The sequence below is a fragment of the Trichomycterus rosablanca genome, chromosome 1, assembly GCF_030014385.1.
Source record: "Trichomycterus rosablanca isolate fTriRos1 chromosome 1, fTriRos1.hap1, whole genome shotgun sequence".
In the NCBI taxonomy this organism is placed as follows: Eukaryota; Metazoa; Chordata; class Actinopteri; order Siluriformes; family Trichomycteridae; genus Trichomycterus; species Trichomycterus rosablanca.
Window position 1 is genome coordinate 39,025,318 of NC_085988.1, and position 20,932 is coordinate 39,046,249.

The 20,932-nt window shown below is 38.5% G+C and overlaps 1 protein-coding gene across 1 annotated transcript; it reads left to right on the forward strand.

The window, feature by feature from the left end:
• Positions 1-5,761: 5,761 nt before the first annotated feature.
• Positions 5,762-19,961, forward strand: afg3l1 (AFG3-like AAA ATPase 1). Its single transcript, XM_063002685.1, has 16 exons — positions 5,762-6,072; positions 9,732-9,816; positions 9,920-10,008; positions 10,353-10,502; positions 10,583-10,657; positions 10,798-10,922; positions 11,168-11,438; positions 11,616-11,753; positions 12,136-12,289; positions 13,700-13,807; positions 14,275-14,400; positions 15,691-15,801; positions 15,944-16,059; positions 16,892-17,092; positions 17,194-17,388; positions 18,473-19,961. The coding sequence occupies exons 1-16, from the start codon at positions 5,923-5,925 to the stop codon at positions 18,686-18,688; spliced, it is 2,310 nt and encodes a 769-aa protein (XP_062858755.1). The 5' UTR covers positions 5,762-5,922; the 3' UTR covers positions 18,689-19,961.
• The last annotated feature ends 971 nt before the right edge of the window (positions 19,962-20,932 follow it).

Genomic DNA, 20,932 nt, shown 5'->3' on the forward strand with positions numbered 1-20,932 from the left:
TTTCCCAGTATCTTTTTAATTGTGTACATTGACCTAAACTGATGATGTGAGCCCTAAAGTTCTTTAGATGTTCGTCTGAGTGACCTCCTGGTCGAGTCATTGATGCCTTCTTGGTGAAATTTTGGTAAACCGGCTACTTACAACTTTTCTTCATTTGTGGATAAGGTTTTTTTTTTTTTTTTTTTTTTTTTTTTTTTTTTTTTTGCCCAGAGCCATGGCGCAATGACTTAGTAACCCTTATCATACTGGTGTATTTCAATGTCTTTCTTTGGCATCTGTATTTAAATCTGTTTAGAATGTGGCATCTATGAAATTAGAAAACAGGAAAATGCTTTTTTACAGAACTAAATTATTTATGATCTTGCATAGAGAAATGGACCAACTGATAATTTTCTCATGAAGTTTGTCACAAAGTGGTGAATCACGAGCCATCCTTGCTGGCAAAGACAACCTTGGTGGATCCTACTCTTATACCCAATCACAAATTTTTCACCTGCTATCAATTCAGCTGCTTATTGTGAATTGTTTTAAAACAGTGTAACATTTATTTTCACTTATCACTTATTTTGCCCCTGTACCAACTTTTTTTTCTAGTGTGCTGGCATTTCTTACATTTACTTTGACTTTTATTCAAAGAAGGAACCTGAGATATTTCATGTTTTGTTTGGTCAACTTATATCAGCTATTGTTGAGTGGCAGTTCTTGATGTGGTGCCGTCTGAGGGATTGAAGATCACGGGCGTTCAGCTTAAGCTTGCGCTTTTGGACTTTATGCACTGAAATTTTTCCTGACTCCTTGAATCGTTTAATGATATTATGCACTGTACAGGGAGAAATATGCAAATCCCTTCCAATCTTTCTTTGAGGTACATTGTGTTTAAACACTTCAATTATTTTCTCACACATTTGTTGACAAACTGGAGATTTTCTGGCCATCTTTTCTCATCAAAGACTCAGCCTTTCCTGGATGCTGCTTTTGTGCCAAACCATGATTACCATCGCCTGTTTGGAATCACATCATTATTTACTTTTTTCACCTCATTACTAGCCCTAAACTGCCCCGTCCCAACTTTTTTTTGGAATGTGTTGTAGGCCTGAAATGCAGGAATGGATGTTTATTAATAAATGAAATGAAGTTGAGCAGACAAAACATGAAATATTTTGGGTTCAAACTGTCTGCAATCAAATTAAAGTCAAAGTAAATGTAAGTAACACTGAACATAAAAATGTTTTTATTTAATTTGCATTTTCCATACTGCCCCAACTTTTTCTGATTTGGGGTTGTATTTGCAAAGTACAATTAAGAAGGTCAGCCAAAACATAATTTCTGTGTACTTTTGTTAGTTAACTGAAGATTCAAGAGAATGAACAAATGACATTCTTTTTATTGCATTTTACAGAATATCAAGCTTGTATTGAAATAAGCTTAGTTGTATCTATCTTATGTTCCAACGCAGGTGTTTTTGGTCATACACCTGCACATAGATGAAGTTGCCCAAATGTAGTCCCAAAATGTATAGCACTATAGTACTTTAGTCCTGCTAAAAATGCTCAGTTACCATTTTCTTTTAAACTGATTATGCTTCTAAGTCAAGTTTGTAATGTTTTTGTTCAATGCTATCTTCAGGATTAAAACATTAGTAGTAGCTACAGACCTGTACAACTGCTACAATAATGTTAGCTCTTAATTTCCATGCACGGTTTGTGCTGAGCCTGTAATTTATTCTGTAATTCAGTTTCTGTTATTTTGGTTACCCCTCTATAATAAAATAGATTATCAAAGCTGTTTTTGTTTGATTTTTCGGGTGTTCCACTCCCAAGTAGCTTTATTGTTTTATTTGTATGTACACCAACAAGGCATAACATTATGACCACTGATGGGTGAAGTGAATAACATTTTCTCTTCATCACGGCACCTGTTAGTGGGTGGGATATACTGGGCAGCAAGTGAACATTTTATCCTCAAAGTTGATGTGTTAGAAGCAGAAAAAAATGGCAAGCGTAAGGATTTGAGCGAGTTTGATAAGGGCCAAATTGTGATCGCTAGATGACTGGGTCAGAGCATCTCCAAAACTGCAGCTCTTGTGGGGTGTTCCCGGTCTGCAGTAGTCAGTGTCTATCAAAAGTGGTCCAAGGAAGGAACAGTGGTAAACCGGCGACAGGGTCATGGGTGGCCAAGGCTCACTGATGCACGTGGGGAGTGAAGGCTGGCCCGTGTGGTCCGATCCAACAGACGAGCTACTGTAGCTCAAATTGCTGAAGAAGTTAATGCTGGTTCTGATAGAAAGGTGCCGGAATACACAGTGCATCACAGTTTGTTGCGTATGGGGCTGCACAGCCACAGACCAGTCGGTGCCCAAGCATGACCCCTGTCCACCGCCAAAAGTGCCAACAATGGGCACGTGAGCATCGGAACTGGACCACGGAGCAATGGAAGAAGGTGGCCTGGTCTGATTAATCACGTTTTCTTTTACATCACTTGAATGGCCGGGTGCGTGCGCATCGCTTAACTGGGGATCGAACCTAGAACCTTCTTGCTGTGAGGCAACAGTGCTGCCAAAATGCATTATAAACATGATTATGCATGTTTTCCACATGTCATTTACATTTGAATGCTTTTATTCATGTAAAAAGTGGTCTTTGGCTACAGTAATACAGTATATAGTTAAGCTTTATGCTTAACTATATACCTTCGGCTCGTGCCTGCGACCGAATCACAGCCGTGATGTTATTCGCGATAACACACGACCTCAAGTGTTTTATTGCTTTTATACAACAGTTTTTACAAAATAAAGAAAAATAAATCAATCAAAGAATCAATTTCATAATAAATATGCTTTAATATTGACAATACCTTCCGCCAAAAAGTAGTTCCACAACGAATATAAAGTTTAACACTACAAAGCAGACATCCCAAGTTGCAAAAACTCATTTCAGGGAGGTAAGAACAACAAGAAGTAAGAACCGCCGAAGGGAAAAAAAAAGAAATAAAAAAACCTCTCGCACACACCAAAGGATATGGATGATAACAGAACTTTTATGAGCTGCTAACTGGGCTATTAAGCTAACTGTTCGCGTTACAAACACATTAATGTTCCCTACATAGTGCACTAGATTGTGTATCAGATCACGGATTTATGTTCCCTACATAGTGCACTAGATAGTGAATTAGACAATTGGTTATGTTCCCTACACAGTGCACTAGATTGTGTATCAGATCATGGATTTATGTTCCCTACATAGTGCACTAGATAGTGAATTAGACAATTGGTTATGTTCCCTACACAGTGCACTAGATTGTATATCAAATAACGGATTTAAAACGCGATCGGGAATAAAGGCTGTGTCGCCTGCGTGCGCGTTTGTGTGCATGAAGCTTGTCGTTACTGGCAACGCGTCAGCGGAGTAATACAGTTATGGTGTGAAAAGACCGTGCTGTTATCACGAATATCAGCACAGTTAGAACGCTTCTCAACCAATCAGATTGTAATGTCGGAACTAACAGTTGTATAATGGTTAGCATTAGCTCCGAAAAAGAAAAAAAGGATTTAGTAACTTGTCCACAAAGACTAGTCATCTTTGGTTCATAAACCCTAAGCCAATTTCTTGCGTTGCAAACAGGATAGTGGATGGTGTAATAATCAGATGAAAAATATAGAACATTTGAAAAGTTGCTTCACAAAGTGCCGTGTTTTAGGACTACGATATTCCTGAGGCTTGTTCAAACGTTGCAATGTAATAATCGGGCTATTTCATTCATATAGCAGAAAAAAATTAAATGTTGCTAATTTTTCATAAATGTAGGGAAACAAAATTGCAGTCTGCCTTGAACTGCTGCAGTACACACTACTACTTAATTACCCCCTTTAAACACTGTCAAATGGTATTTTAACTAATTTTAATGTGAACTCACTTTCTGTCACTTGACAATATGGTCATTAAAAACATTTACAAACCCTACACTGGCGTATGTAAATATGACTGCACAAATCAAGCACCATTTCATTTCCTTTTTACTCAATTACAGTTTTTCTCAGTCGCTTTGGTGCATTTCTCACATCACTATTAACATTTGCACAACAGTAAGTGCATTTCTCAAAACAATTAGTACAAACTGCAAAACCTAGTTGATAACCTGCAAAAGCGTGTCACTTGCTCAAAATGGATAGTTCATTCCTCAAAAGCAAGTATTCATGTCAATGAAAGTGTCAGTGTCATCAAAATAAAAAGTCCTGACACCATTGTTTATGAACAAGATAATCAAATGGCTTTGTCATGTTTTCATTATGACAGTTCACTCTGTAAGTGTTTTCCAATGCAAAAAAGTCAGATCATGGTGACACTACCTGAAAATGCTCAAGACAGCACTATACACTATTAGCACACCCATCTGAAATCTACAGTTAAGTTACACATTACTGTATTTAGTGAGGTAAATGAGTACAAGACACTCAATACATATGTTTCACATTTTTACTGCATATGCTTTTTGCAATTCTAATTTGTTCACAGCATTGTGCTAAAGCAAAGTACAAACTTATTTACAACAAACATAAGAAACACCCTTTGGGTAGAGCTGTGCACAACTGTAAACAATATTGCAGTACATATTGGAACTGAATTGGAACATACAACATACTGATTTTGACAACTAGTTCAACATTTTTGTATGTAATGATTCAAGCAATGAAATGAGGACTATTAGTTTCATATGGAATGACTATTCAGCATTCATAAGTATAGTTCATTTTGACTGACATGACATAAGCAAATGATAATGTTATAAAACAGCAGAGAATTGTATGGAAGCAATTGATGCATGTCCAAAAACATTTGTAATTTGTTGGAAGGAATGAGAAACTGCTACTATGATGTGCACAAATGACTAAATCTTGTGGAGGTTGAACTAACAGTTATGAGAATTTTAATTCTGATTAGAAAAATGCACCAAAGCAATTGAGAAAAACTGTAAGTATCATTCAATCAAATTAATCAATCCCCTCAGTTTGTCCACTAGGGCTAGTCGTGTACGCCTGAACTTCTATGTAGTGCACATGACTCGGCAATTGCTACAACTTGGCATCATGCACTTTTTAGACGCTCCCTAAGTATTTTCGCAGGTGAACCTCACGTTTAGGAAATAGCGTTAAATAAAAATGAACAGAAAAGACGTTTGAAAGATATTTGATTGTAGTTTGTGTCTTGTTTACTGCAGAGTCAGTTCATGCTGTTTTATTCATTTTTGGATGTTTATTTAGCCGAGAACGAGACGAAAGAAATTCAAAAGGTCAGGCGAATGTCCAATATAAAGCTAACTTTACCACGGTGTGCATATGATTCCGAATCAATTAATGCTTTCTTCACTAACCCTATAATGTTTAAAGCAAACGTATCAGCAATTACTGTTTCAGAAATGAATGAGTACACTTTAATTCCCTTCTGTGGAGCAGCTACCGAGTGAAAGTGAGTAGTGACTACTTGAACTTGGAATGGATAAACTTTAAGGACCTGGAGTCGACGAACGTTTTGCCTGAAATTGTACGCTGACCCGAATGTCTAAAATATACACTTGTATTTTTAAAACACCATATATTGATGTACTTATATATCTAATCGGCGTTTAGATGCATTACATCTGTATGGATATGTGTGTTTATAGTTTTTATACCGTGCAACTTTGAGGCGTTGGTTGGGGCGGCAGTTTGAGGGGCCTGCTGTTATGACATTCCTCGCAGTTAGCATGATGTTATGTAGTGTTCAGTATACAGTGTGTGAATAAGACCGTTACTGCAGGTACCAGCGTGCTGTAGACGTTAGCATGTTGTAGCTAGCAGTGTTATGTAGTGTAGAGGGTCTGTGTGAATGAGAGACAGCGGGAGGTTAAGAGTAGATTCAGAAAGAGAGGGTAGCTAGCGGTAGGAGAATGGCTCTGATGGTAGGGTTACTTTCAGCCGCTGCTGCTCCTTTTCGCTGGGGGATGAGGAGATGTTTTCAGCACTACTCTCTCACCGCTGCTGCTGCTGGTGCTTTACACAAAGTTTCATCAGCCGGAGTGTATGCTCACATTCACAGGGTAATCTCTTTTATTCTCTAACACTACTCCACAATACAGATATACATACTGTTAACATGTTGACTCTAGATTGTTCTTGTGAATGTGATCTGGTCATGATGACTCGGCTTGTATTTGCCAGAGTAGAGTTGAGTGAAATCATACAGATGTGGCAGGTGGTGGACAAAATAACAGTCACATTGAAGAATTGCTTGGCTTTAAAGTGAATAAATTGTCCATTACCAACTATTTAAAAGCCTTGACAATTAACACTTAATGTGAGATTTTAAACCAACATTAGTAAGTAAATAACAGGGACCAAACAGCTAGACCTAATTCCAAAGTGATCAGTACTTTGAAAAAAGCTTTGTAGGGGCATTATAAAAGGCACGATTCAACACAAAAATAGTTTTATGATCAGCTTTTCACTTATTAAATACATGTGTAGTACACAGCATTTTGTTGTAATTTCAGAAGTTCTCAACTGTTTCTTTGTAGGCTCCACAATGTATTACTGACTACATTTCCCAGATTCCCTTGTGCTGCTTTTTAATCCTTCACAGTATGGTGAAACCATTCAAGCTAAATGCACTGCCTTAAAAGTTACCAGTACAGCGTTAAAAAAAACTTACTTTTTACGTTTTTTTTTTTAAAAACCTAAATGTTGTAAATTTATAATGTGCAAATCGTGTCTTTTTAGTTCCTTGAAGTAGAACTAGAAAGAAAGGCTAATTGGTTGCTCACACTACCGCAAGGTGTCCAGGGGAAAAGAGACTTAAATTTTACAAAAAAACATTTTGTATAATCATGTAATACAGTGGTGTTCAAAAAAATAGCAGTCCAACACCATTAACCTGATAAATCACTGTTTTAGTAGAAATGCTGTTTCTACATAGCAAATAATTTACCTGAAAGTGTAGTAGAGCAATGACAACAAAACAAACCCAACAATTAGGACATGCATGCCGCTCATTCTGAGTAATCAAAGCATTGATTGAAAGGGGCTTGTTCAAAATAATAGCAGTGAGGAGTTCAATTGGTGAAGTCATTCATTCTGCAGAAGAACGGGTGTCAAATTTGGCACTTATTTAATGTAGGAGGGGGGCAAATGTTGCACAGCTTGGTCATAGCGCGTTTCCTTCTGAAATACTAAAATATAAAAAATGTAAAATGGGTTGTTCCAGACATTGTTCTGATGAACAGCGTACTTTGATTAAAAAGTTGATAGTAGAGGGAAAAAACATACAGAGAAGTGCAGCAAATTCTAGGCTGCTCAGCTAAAATGATCTCAAATGCCTTGAAGTGACAACCAACACCTGAAAGACGCAGAAGGAAGCGTGGAACTACTGTTCAAATGGATCGAAGAATAGCCAAAATGGCAAATACTCAATGATCAAAAAAGCCAATGATCACCTCCAGAAAGTTCAAGGGACATGTAAAGTTACCAGTGAGTACAGAAGATGATTAAGTGAAGCCAATTTACCAGCAAGAACTCCGGTTGTTAAGAAAAAGACGTGTCCTGAATGGGTTACAATTTGCCAAGGAACACATTGACTGCTCCAAAGAGAAATGGCTCAACATTTTGTGGACTGGTAAAAGCAAAATTGTTCTTTTTGGGTCTAGTGGCCGTAGACAGTATGTCAGACGCCCCCCGAGCACTGAATTCAAGCCACAGTACACTGTGAAGACAGTAAAGCATGGTGGTACAAAATGATGATATGGGGATGTTTTTCATGCCTATTTATCACATACGAGGGATCATGGATCAGTTTAAATATATCAGAATACTTGAGGAGATCATGTTGCCCTATGTCGAAGAAGAAAAAGTCCTTAAAATGGGTGTTTCAACATGACAATGACCCAAAACATCTTGGTTACAGACAAACAAGACTAAGGTAATAGAGTGACCAGCCCAATCCCCTGACTTCAATCCCATAGAGAACTTGTGGGCTGATATCTGAAGTGTGTTTATTTGTTTAGGCAAAACCCAAAATTGCAGAAGAACTGTGGAATGTAGTCTAATCATCTTGGACTGGTATACCTGTTCAGAGGTGCCAGAAGTTGGTCGACTCCACGCAACACAGATCTCGGAAACAATTGTTATGCCACTAAATATTAGTTCAGTAATTTAAAGTAAAGTGAAACCTCAAACATTTTTTCATGTTATAGATACATTTTTTTAGTTTTTAAAGAAAAATGCTGGCACTGCTATTATTTTGAACAGCCTAATATTCATTTTTCTTCATTTTTTGTAAAGGATTAACACAAACTGGCCAAATGTTGTTAATGTTTTGATTTAGAATTGAAAGTGGAGTATTTTCAGTGCATTTGCATTTATGGAAATAAAAGTTATTATAATGATTTTGTGCTTTATTCACTTTTTTTAAATCACTGCTATTTTTTTGAACACCACTGTATAATGAGATTTTAAAATACCATTATACATCAATGTTTATTAGTATTCCATAATCACCAGTAAAATTAATACTTGTAACTTATAGTATCAAAGCTTAGAATTTAAAACTACAGAATTTGACATGGGTGGCACAGTGGCTCGGTGGGTAGCACTGTCGCCTCACAGCAAGAAGGTCCTGGGTTCGATCCCCAGGTGGGGCGGTCCGGGTCCTTTCTCTGCATAGTTTGCATATTCTCCCCGTGTCTGCGTGGGTTTCCTCCGGGAGCTCCGGTTTCCGCCCACAGTCCAAAAACATGCAGTCAGGTTAATTGGAGACACTGTTTGTTTGTTTGTTTGTTTATTAGAATTTTAACATCATGTTTTACAGTTTGGTTACATTCATGACAGGAACAGTAGTTACTCATTACACAAGGTTCATCAGTTCACAAGGTTATATATCAAACACAGTCATGGACAATTTAGTGTCTCCCATTCACCTCACTTGCACGTCTTTGGACTGTGGGAGGAAACCGGAGCACCTGGAGGAAACCCATGCGGACACGGCAGAACATGCAAACTCCACACAGAAAGGACCCGGGCCACCCCACCTGGGGATCGAACCCAGGCCACCCCACCTGGGGATTGAACCCAGGACCTTCTTGCTGTTAGGCGACAGTGCTACCCACTTAGCCACCGTGCCGCCCTGGAGACACTGAATTGCCCTATAGGTGAATGTGTGTGTGTCTGCCCTGCGATGGACTGGTGCCCCGTCCAGGGTGTTACTGTGTGCCTGTGAAAAGCTGGTATAGGCTCCAGCACTCCCCCGTGACCCTGATTGGATAAGCAGTTAATTAAGTGAGTGAGAATGAGACCTGTTACATTACCAAACTAAAAAAAATTTTTGGAAAATATTATGCTTATTTCTTCAACTGTAGACAGGTCTGAACTGACTGGTCAGACTAGCACCTGTACAGTCTGATTACGCAGCTTTGCTATTATAATGCATACAGAATGTGGCTTGACCTTATGTGGAAAAAAAACATATACATTTATATTTAATTCTATATTTTTGAGTACAAAGTAAAAAAATGTGTGTGTTAAACTGAATTAAGTGCACTAAAACAGCAACACTGTAGCTTATGGTTTAAAATGTGTTTCTGTAGAATTTGCTGATATATTTGGAAAATACATAATGTTTAAACATTTAAATACAAAATACTTTAGTTTGTTTTTCTGTTATCTGCCAAGCATTTGATATTTATATTTGAATATTTGCATTCCCCAGGGCCTTGCACTAAATCTCGTCAAACCAGTGTCTGTAAATAACTTCTGGTCTTCATCGATACTGTATTCAAAGGACACCTCAAAAGGTAGGATATCCATGTTTTAAAATATATCTAAGCACTTTTAGTTGTTGTGTGTTTGCTTTTTATAGAGTGACATTATAAATGGTGCAATGTTTTCTTTTCTCAGGACCTAATGGACCAGAGCGGCGATCGAATGGAGGAGGAGGCGGAGGAAAGAAAGGAGGGAAGAGAGACTGGAAAAGCCGCTTACAACAGGTCTGTTTTTACTGTCTATGCAAACAACACATTTAAAACTGTAAAAATACATGTATAATGAGGCATCACAGAGTTTCCAACATCTGGAAAGTTCTAACTTTCTTAATCTTAGAGGGTCTAAAGGACCTTGGTAATCTGCTTGACCGGTCCACCAGTTTTGATTTTCCTCTCCTCAGTACTGTCCTGTGGCTGATAGTTTGCACAATTTAGCTATATATTTAGCAAATATGTTGTGTGTCTGGTGCCTATAAATGGCTAATGGTGGTGGGTCATTGCTTTACAACATCTGGTTGTACATTTTTCCGTCTAATTTCTCAATCTCAACCTATTTTTTTGTGCTCAAGGGTGATGTTCCATGGGATGATAATGATTTCCGCTATATGGCAATAACTGTGGCAGGTGTTGCATCTGTCCTGATGTACCTGTACCTCCGTGACCCAGGGAATGAGATCACTTGGAAGGACTTTGTCCATCGTTACCTGGCCAGAGGAATAGTAAGAATGGCTTTTCAGATTTCATTTTATGAATGTTTTCATGCATTTGCTGGTAATTTACCATATTTCTTTCTTCACAGGTCGACCATTTGGAGGTCATCAACAAGCAGTTTGTCAGAGTATTTCTAGTGCCAGGAGCAGAAGCTTCAGATAATGTAAACAACGGCTTTTACATTAAAATGTATAACAATTTATATTTTGAAACATTTCTACAAAGAAATTGTTTAATTTACAATAATTTAATGGTGTAGATAAAGAAGGACTGTTGTTTGATCATGGATTTTTATTCTTTCAGAGCTATGTGTGGTTTAATATAGGCAGTGTTGACACATTTGAGAGGAATCTGGAGGCTGCCCACTATGAGCTGGGTTTAGAGCCCTCACACAGAACAGCAGTGGTGTATCGCTCAAAAAGTGATGGGTAAGTTTTTGTCTGTATTGCTTTTTGTGGGTTACATATTAAATTAAAGTCTTATGTAGTTCTGAGTAGTTACAAGGAATTTAGACAGATCAGCTGTAAGATCAGCTGTCTACATTAACATCATAGAATGTCTAATTATAATCAAATGATACCCAATATGAGTATGTGATTGCCCCTCCTAATTATTGAGTTCACTTTCTCGCAACAACTTGAACAAATTCTTCATGTTTCTTGTTCTTCATTAGGTCTTTCATTAAGAGCATCATTCCCACTTTGCTGCTGATTGGTTTTCTACTCTTCACAATTCGCCGGGGCACAATGGGTGGAGGTGGAGGTGGGGGAAGAGGAGGGCTGTTTGGCATGAGTGAATCCACTGCAAAGATGATGAAGGACAACATCGATGTGAAGTTTAAAGATGTAGCTGGGTGCGAGGAGGCAAAACTGGAGATCTTAGAATTTGTCAACTTTCTGAAGAACCCACAGCAGTACCAGGACCTCGGAGCTAAAATACCCAAGGTACAAACTAAAGAAAGCATGAAGGGAATAAGAGAAATCATTTTTTTTGTCCATCAGTTAATGTACTCTTTTCAGTAGTAGTTACCAGATTGATGAAGTGGATAGACATCTTTCCACAATGTTTGTGTTCTTACTATCTTAAAGTTTTATTTATTGTCGAAAATTGTGTGTTCTTAGGGTGCTGTGCTGTCGGGCCCTCCAGGAACAGGAAAGACTCTGCTGGCAAAAGCCACTGCTGGAGAAGCCAATGTCCCCTTTATTACCGTCAATGGCTCCGAGTTTCTTGAGATGTTTGTGGGTGTTGGTCCTGCCAGGGTGAGTAACACCCTATAACATCATGTTTACATGATGAATTAAAGGTTGGCAACAGGGTGGTGCAGTAATAAATGGGATCCAGGATTTAAATCTCAGCATTGCTATCAGTTGGTTGGGAATCTACATAAAGATATAACTGGATGTCTGGGTTGGGTGGGGGGTGTTACTATATTGTGAATAGTAATCAGGGGAAACTGGACCCACCATAACTCTGACAAGGATTGGGATAAAGCGATGGTGAAAACTGAATAAAAAAGTTTATGGTAAATTAATATAACAATTTAACTAATTTAGTCAATGTAATGATTAAATGTTTTATCATATTTGTAAATTAGCGTCTATTATATAAAAGAACTTATTTATGAACTGAAATCTTGTTCAGGTGCGGGACATGTTTGCAATGGCAAGGAAAAACGCACCATGCATCCTTTTTATTGATGAGATTGATGCAGTTGGTAGAAAGAGAGGTGGTGGAAACTTTGGAGGTCAGAGTGAGCAGGAGAACACCCTCAACCAGCTGCTTGTTGAGATGGACGGTATGTACTTTTAGGTTTTGTAGTGGTATGCTTAGTTCTGCTGTATTGAGAATTTTCTGGGATAAATATGTAATTGTATAAATGAATATAAATTAATAATTTGTTGGCCAAAGGCAAATAAAAAGGGTGTCGTGGAGTCAGTTTGCAAATTGATTTAGCTAATTATTTTATTTAACTTATTACAAATACTGCAATTACGTATGAATTTGCTGTCTGATTAATATGGTGTATTGTGAGCGGTGTACTAAGCCAATATGGCCAGTTGTGTCTGCTGAGCCCCTGAGCAGGCCAATAGTATAGTTGACATTCCATAATTATGTGATTTTCTCACTGATCATTATTAAAGGATTTTGAAACTGTACATTGATAAGCCAAAAACATTAGGACTGCCCGCCTAATTTGCTGTTCCAATGCCTGTGTGCCAGTGGTGGGCAAGGTTTAGCATGGACAGTTTCACCTCATTAGCACTATTAAATTATCTGCAGTTTAAGCCAGAGTAGAGCTTCTGTTGCTTTGTACCAGATCCATAGTCTTGATGTTCTCAGAGTCTGTTCATTAGCAGGACCCTGGTATCCTTGCTGACCTGAACATGGTTTATCAAATGGAAATAGCCCTTTTTGTTCATAAATATTGTACAATATCAAAAATACATTTTCTGTGTATATTTGGAGTGGATGAATGCACTGAAATATTTATTAACAAAAGGAAAAGAGGTTGAATACATTTTACTCTAAACTACTATTGATTACAGAATTGGCCAGACACCAAAGAACTCAAATACAGTTAATCTAGCAGCCAGTTCTGTAGTGAATTATTAAAGTGACAGCTATTAATGTTAAAGCTAAACAAGCTTTTTGAGTTTTTGGCATAAGCCTATAATTCCCAGCATGGTTTGAATTTAAAGTACTCGACTTCTTACTGACTCACTGTCTCCTGTTAGAAAAGAAAAACACATGCAATTACTGTAAAATGAGTTTGATCTAAAATTAATGTTTAATGTAAAAAAAAAAAAAATGGTGTTCTGTCTGGGATGTTTCTGCCCTGCACACAGTGTATTAGAACCTAACCCACCACAACTCTGACCAAAAAAAAAAATCATGTTGTTGAAATTGCAATGAAATATTGACTGTATTCCTGCCATACTGAGAAATGTGACATTTCGGCAAACTTCACACTTTTGAGACAAAACTTTCTGTTGAAGCTTTTACAAGTTGATGAGGTTGCTAGTTAATAAGCAGTAAAATAGCATGTCTGGTAACTGTTGTCCTGTTATTTGTTTGCTAAAATTATATATCTTCATATGTTTGGCCTTTGACATGTTCAATAATTTATTCACAAAAATAAGTGTTCTGTTACGTTACTTTTTAACCCATATCTACACATTTACGTTGTAACTTGTCTTATCCACAGGTTTTAACAGCAGTACAAATGTTGTCGTCCTGGCTGGCACAAACAGACCTGATATCCTGGATCCAGCTCTGATGAGGCCTGGAAGATTTGACCGACAGATTTACATAGGTTTGCTCCTTTTCTCTTTACTTAGAAATCATGTCATGTTAGCTCTTGGGTATTGCAGTGGTTAAACACACTAGCAAATTAGAGCTGAAATGTTGAACACGCAAGTTCGAATCTCAGCTCTGCTACTAGCAGATCAGACATACATAGATAGTAATTGGCTCATATGTGGGTGGGCTTGTCAGAGGGGATTCCTCATAACTGCTGCAATTACGACCTCTGCTGGCTGATCGACGGCACCTGTACAGAGTTGGCCGCAGCACACGTGTTGGAGGGGGTGTGTCCTAGTCACAGCTTTTCTCAGTTATCAATGAAAGGTCAGCAGCAGTAGAGAAAGTGACGTGGTCTGGTAATTGGATACGACTAGATTGGGCGGAAAATTGGGAAAAATCATGTTATGCACAAGTCATTGCCAAGAAAATCAACTTATTGAACTTAATAAAGCTGTGGTATTTGTGGCTGTTTTGCAGGTCCTCCCGACATTAAGGGCAGAGCCTCCATCTTTAAGGTTCACTTAAGGCCCCTTAAACTGGATCCGAATATGAACTCAGATGCTCTTGCTAGGAAAATGGCTGCATCCACACCTGGTTTTACAGGTATGACAGAACTCCAATGCTATGAAAAATGCTATGGTGGTGTGTAGGGCTGGGTATCGCCACTAATTTCCTGGATCGATTCGATTCCGATTCACAAGGTCCCGATTCGATCTTCGATTTTCGATTCAATTTCGATTCAACACATTTAGGCATATTTGAGTTACATTAACAGGTTTTGTTTAAATATGTAAAGATGTTCAGAGAACGAATGTGATAATTGTACAAAGAACATTTATTATTAAAAATATTTGTGTATTTTGTTTACATAAATAATTAATCCAAAACAGAAAACAGTAACATTCAACAGCCAGGTGTATGTTTACATTACATTTACAATGTTGTAGCATGTCAGACAAATGAAATAATAATAAAAAATGAATGTTACTGTTTTCTTTCATTTGTCTGACATGCTACAACATTGTAAATGTAATGTAAACATACACCTGGCTGTTGTACAGCGTATGCCAAGTTTACACTACACGACACTCTGATTAACACGTGGTCACTGTAATGTTCACACTACACGACTGATCGGCGATGGGGAGTTTTACACTACACCATCCATCACCAGGGGGAATCACAGGCGAGCTTCTCTGGTCTCCAAAACTACGTTTTGTCACGAAAACACACGTGAGAAGTGATGAAAGGTTTAATGATACCACGTCCAAACATGCACATCAACAAGTAGCGAGCGATCAAAGTTTGTGAGCTGATGAAATAAATGAATCTGAGTGGATTTGGCAACACGAGCAGCATGGATCGTTCTGTAGTGAGTTGGAGGTTAATAAATATTTTGTTTTGTAGAGAACGATCTCGCGTGTGCTGATGTATTCTGATAGAAACTATATTGCGCTCCACCACCTGTTTCCAACCTCTCCCCTGTGTTTCTCCTCGCTGTTTCTCACATTGATTGAGAGCCGAGTTTTGATCGCAGAGCGAACACCGAGTTCCTCCCGAATCCAGAGCCGAGCGAAAATCAGTGCAAAAAGTTGTGTAGTGGTCATAACTTGAGCTTCTGCCATGCTAAACTGATGTGCAGGTCAGATCTCGTTGCATGAAAAAACAGTGGCTGGTCACGCGAAATTAAAGGGGGTAACAATAGTAATAGATTTCCGTGTGCACCGTAAAAAGGGGCGTATTTAAAAAATCGATCTCGCATTTATATGAATCGATATCGGAGCGTTCAAATAAAGATCGATTAAAATCGAAAAATCGATTTTATAAACCCACCCCTAGTGGTGTGTTAATAGTAAAACTGTCTGACTGTGTGCTTCTGTCCTCATCTCTTAGGAGCTGACATTGCAAATGTATGTAATGAAGCAGCATTAATTGCTGCCAGACATCTTAACAAAGCTGTCAATGCTAAACACTTTGAACAGGCTATTGACAGAGTGATAGGAGGTGAGTCATTACATTGGCACCCCTCTATATGCCTTTTTTCCAGTTGTATTTCTTGACTGGCTGCTATCTGATGGGTTGTACATCTTCAGAGCTGAATGTTCTGTCTGTTTAATTAAATTAACTGGGTGCATTGTTACTCTAGGTCTTGAGAAGAAGACACAGGTTTTGCAGCCCACTGAGAAGAAGACTGTGGCATATCACGAGGCTGGACATGCTATAGTCGGCTGGTTCCTTGAACACGCTGACCCACTACTCAAGGTACAATACTAAGAAATCAAGCAGAGATTAATAATCTTCAAAGCTCAAATTTCTCCTGGTCAGGTGTTGCAGTTAATGAGATGGCATTAGAGGCCAAGACTGTAGACATTTCTTGTACTTAAAAATGACACAAAAGCCTGCATTCCAACACTGCCAGCACAGCACAGCGGCTTGGTGGGTGGCACTGTCACCTCACAGCAAGAAGGTCCTGAGATTGATCCTTTTTGTGTCAAGTTTGCATTGTTCCTTCCATGATATTCCGCTAGCACACCAGCACTGAAATTTTAAACACCCGTTAGAATCTTGGCTCTGCTACCGGTCAGCTGGGCGCCATCTAGCGGGCACAATTGGCTGTGCCTGCAGCAGACAAAATTGGCCATTTAGTCTGCTGGGTGGGAAAAATGTGTAAATCCACCAAGGCACAGGCGAAAAAAAGGGGTAGAGGGACTGCACACACGTCGGAGGGGATCTCCAGCAAGCGAAAGACAAAAAAAAAATCTGTAAAAATGGCTGATGAATGGCATGATGTTAAAATCCTAATAAATAAATTAATAAATAACCTAAAAGTAACCGTTTATGCAGAAAAAAATTAATTGTTTGAATGGTAAATGGTTTTGTAGTCTTTCTTTCTCAGCATTGTGCGGTCTGATCAGCAAGTGTTTACACTCCTTTTTCAGCCTGGACTGTGATTGCTCATTTAGTGTGACTGTTTTAATGACTGATGAAATCCAGACCACATTTAATGATTATTTAATGGAAATATCTACAACACTTTGTCCTTCCAATCACTGGCATGGCATGTTGTACATATTAACGTCCATCTATGTCTTAGGTGTCCATCATTCCTCGTGGGAAAGGTCTTGGCTATGCACAGTACCTTCCTAAAGAGCAGTATCTGTACACACGGGAGCAGCTGTTTGACAGGATGTGTATGATGCTGGGTGGCCGTGTGGCTGAGCAAGTCTTTTTTGGCAGAATCACCACTGGAGCACAAGATGACCTGAAGAAGGTCACACAGTCCGCTTATGCACAGGTATAAACACACCTGCAATCCAATCTCTGGTGTCCTTAAATCTAACCTGTGAGCTATTTTTTTCATTTCCTTTCGTCAACCATTTTCATCTTTGTATGTAGATTGTGCAGTTTGGGATGAGTGAAAAGGTGGGCCAGGTGTCGTTCGATCTGCCACGGCAGGGTGACATGGTTATGGAAAAGCCATACAGTGAGGCCACAGCAGAGCTAATTGATCAGGAAGTCAGAGAATTGGTAGACCAGGCATACCAAAGAACTCTGAAGCTCATCACAGAGAAACAGGATCTGGTTGAGATGGTAAGAACCGATCATGGGCATGCACAAACAAAAGTTTGTTTAACAAAAGGCTATTTATAATAGTGCAGAAATGTGTATAAGGCCAGAGATTTGAAGAAAAAAAAATGTTACCCCAAAGCCATTTCTTAAAAATGCTAGGAATGGGCTAGGAATGAGGTCATTTGGCTGTTTACACTAGGGCAGAATGGGGGTGAAACTGTGAAACATATTTCATTCATATAATTTCAGGAGTTTATGGATGTTTATTCACTGATGAGGCATAACATTATGACCACCTTCCTAATATTGTGTTGGTCCCCCTTTTTGCTGCCCCATATGCAACAAACTGCAATGCACTGTGTATTCTGACACCTTTCTATCAGAACCAGCATTAACTTCTTCAGCAGTTTGAGCTACAGTAGCTCGTCTGTTGGATCGGACCACACGGGCCAGCCTTCGCTCCTCATGTGCATCAATGAGCCTTGGTCGCCCAAGACCCTGTCGCCAGTTTACCACTGTTCCTTTCTAGGACCACTTTTGATAGATACTGACCACTGCAGACCGGGAACACCCCACAAGAGCTGCAGTTTTGGAGATGCTCTGACCCAGTCATCTAGCCATCACAATTTGGCCCTTGTCAAACTCACTCAAATCCTTACGCTCGCCCATTTTTCCTGCTTCTAACAGATCAACTTTGAGGATAAAATGTTCACTTGCTGCCTAATATATCCCACCCATTAACCGGGATGAAGAGATAATCAGTGTTAGTCACTTCACCTGTCAGTGGTCATAATGTTATGCCTGATCGGTGTATCTGGCTATTTTTTAGTTGTAAATAATAACATGTAAAAACAAAACAAAAGCTCCAGCACTCTCTACGACACTTTCTATTTGTTTAAACAGCCAGTGACCATTCCGTGTTAAATACAGCCTATGTTTGATGATGATGTCCCAATAAGCTCTTATATTTAGTGACCTAAATGGCCATTCTATCATGGATTTGCATCCAGTTAATAATATTATGCAGCTTAATATTACCCTGTGTCTCCTGGTGTTCTCATAATTTTAGAGACCTTAAAATGGGTTTGGTTCATTCTGCACACAGGTGGGAAAGCGTCTCCTGGAAAAGGAGGTGCTGGACAAAGCCGACATGGTGGAGCTGCTTGGACCCAGGCCGTTTGAGGAGAAATCTACTTATGAGGAATTTGTGGATGGTACAGGCAGCTTTGAGGAGGACACAAGCCTTCCAGAAGGGCTGAAAGACTGGAACAAAGAGAGGAACCAAGAAGTGGAAACCTCCCAAAAGAAACAGGCAGCCTAAACTGGGAAGAGTCCAGAATTAATCACTCATATCTGGCTCAGGTATTCATTTTATACTCAGATTAATTTAATCTGTCAGTCAAGAGGAAAGAGTTTAAAGACTTTAACCAGATGACATTTCATCTTTGTGAAATGTGATTCAGGTGCTTATAGAAGAATTCCAAACGCCAAAACACTCAGCAGTGGTTGCATAATAGTGTAGAAAATCACAAAACCTGAAATCTGATGTTTAACATTTGAGTTGAGATGCACACAGTGTTCATGTTGAGGGTTTTAGGAAATATATGGTGGACTGAAATATTTACATAGTGCTTTTTTTAATCCTCTATAAAAGGGGATAAAAAGATTTTGCTGTATATTTATATGATTTCTGCCGAATGCTCTGAAATGTTGTGATTACTTGTATAACTTTCTGGTTATTTAATTAAAGGGGTTATTTACCCCAAAACAATCACTAGTCCGATTCAGTTTGCACCTCAAGTTTGGCATGTTTTACAGCTGTTCGAATACAAGAGTAAAGTTTGGTTTTGGGGAAAAAATTATTGGTCAAGCATGATAGCCGTTATGGCGATGTAAAACAACCTTTTGCCTTGATAATATTTAATAAGCAATTTCAGTGCCAACAAGCTTCTGACTCCTCTCTTGTGGAATCTTCACCCATTCTTCTTATGTAAAAGCTTCCAGCTCATTGAAGTTTGATGGTTTTGGAGCTGCAACAGTTTTCTTTCAATCCCAGCAAAGATTTTTAATGGAATTTAAATTGTAATAATGATAATGTCACTCCAGGATATTCTAGGACTGATTCCTTAACAAAAGAACTTCCAGACAGAACTCTCAATGGTGACTCTAGGAACATTCAAAGCTTTTTGGAAATCATTTTATGACCATTTTTTGGTGCAATTAATTGGTCTACTCTCAGCTTTTGTGACAGCTTCTTTATATAGACAGTTTTTATCATAGCTACTACACACCTTGAGCTCTCGAATCTCTGGGTGATGTTTGTATAATACATCTAATGGTTTAATCAAGCTGTAACTGCACTTTAGATCAGACAGACCAGCAGTAGGTTTTAAGATCAGCAATAATATGTATCATTTAAAGCAAAATCTAGCTCATCAGAAACGTTTTAAATCTTGATTTTTTTTGCAGGGTTGAATAATTCTGCTTGCAACTGCATATCCTCTTATTTTAAATGTCACATTGAGTTGTATTGGAATGCTTTAAACTGCAGATTAAAGGAAATGACTCATGGCATGAAAAAGACATTAAACACTTGTGACTACTATTAGCAGCTTCTAAAAATCCTTTCAGTGAAAGTATATAAAAGCTCTGAACACACTATACAGCATTTAAAAAAAAAAAAGATAACAATAATAATAACAATAAAGACATACACCGATTAACCGACCAACTAGGTAGGAGTGTCTAATAGAGTGGTCACGTTATTTAAAAACTCCAGCAGCACTGCTGTGTCTGATCCGCTCATACGAGCACAACACACATTAACACACCACCACCATGTCATTGTCACTGCAGTGCTGAGAATGATCCACCACCTAAATAATACCTGCTCTGTAGTGGTCCTGTGGGCATCCTGACCATTGAAGAACAGGGTGAAAGCAGGCTAAAAAAGTATGTAAAGAAATAGATGAACTACAGTCAGTAATTGTAGAACTACATATGGTAAGTGGAGCTGATGAAATGGACAGTGAGTGTAGAAACCAGGAGGTTTTAATGTTATGGCTGATCAGTGTATGTTTACCATGTTGCAGAAAGCAAACTATGCATAACAAATTACTGGATTGTAAGGAGTAGTGTGACTTTCTCCGCCAAACAAGACTGGAATTTAAACCAGGAATGAACTTGAGTATTTGGACAGGGTGTTAACCCTTAATCATTTTATCATCACTGCTCAAACGTATTTATAATTCCGCAAGATCTCTCTCTAATAAACTGTATCTAATCTGACCCAAACTCTTTGTGCAGCCTAGAAAATCTTATAAGCACTCATTTCAGAAGTGGACTTGTTGTCTAGGAGTGGGCATTGTTTCTTTAGATTTTCTTTGTTAATAAATTTAAAACAACTATTATTTTCAATTACTTAACAATTCCTTGTGAGTACTGTAGTAGCTTTTTTGCTTTATGTGCCACCCTGTATAGGTTAAGGATTATTGTTATTTCTGCTTTTATTCTTCCCCTTGTTCTGTTTAATAGTCAGTCTGGGTCAAATTACTCCTCATAGATC

Coding starts and splice junctions, on each gene's coding strand:
- afg3l1 (XM_063002685.1), top strand. CDS start 5,923: ATGGCTCTGATGGTAGGGTTACTTTCAGCCGCTGCTGCTCCTTTTCGC. Junction 10,503..10,582: donor GTTACCTGGCCAGAGGAATA/GTAAGAATGGCT, acceptor CTTTCTTCACAG/GTCGACCATTTGGAGGTCAT. Junction 17,389..18,472: donor AACAGGATCTGGTTGAGATG/GTAAGAACCGAT, acceptor TTCTGCACACAG/GTGGGAAAGCGTCTCCTGGA.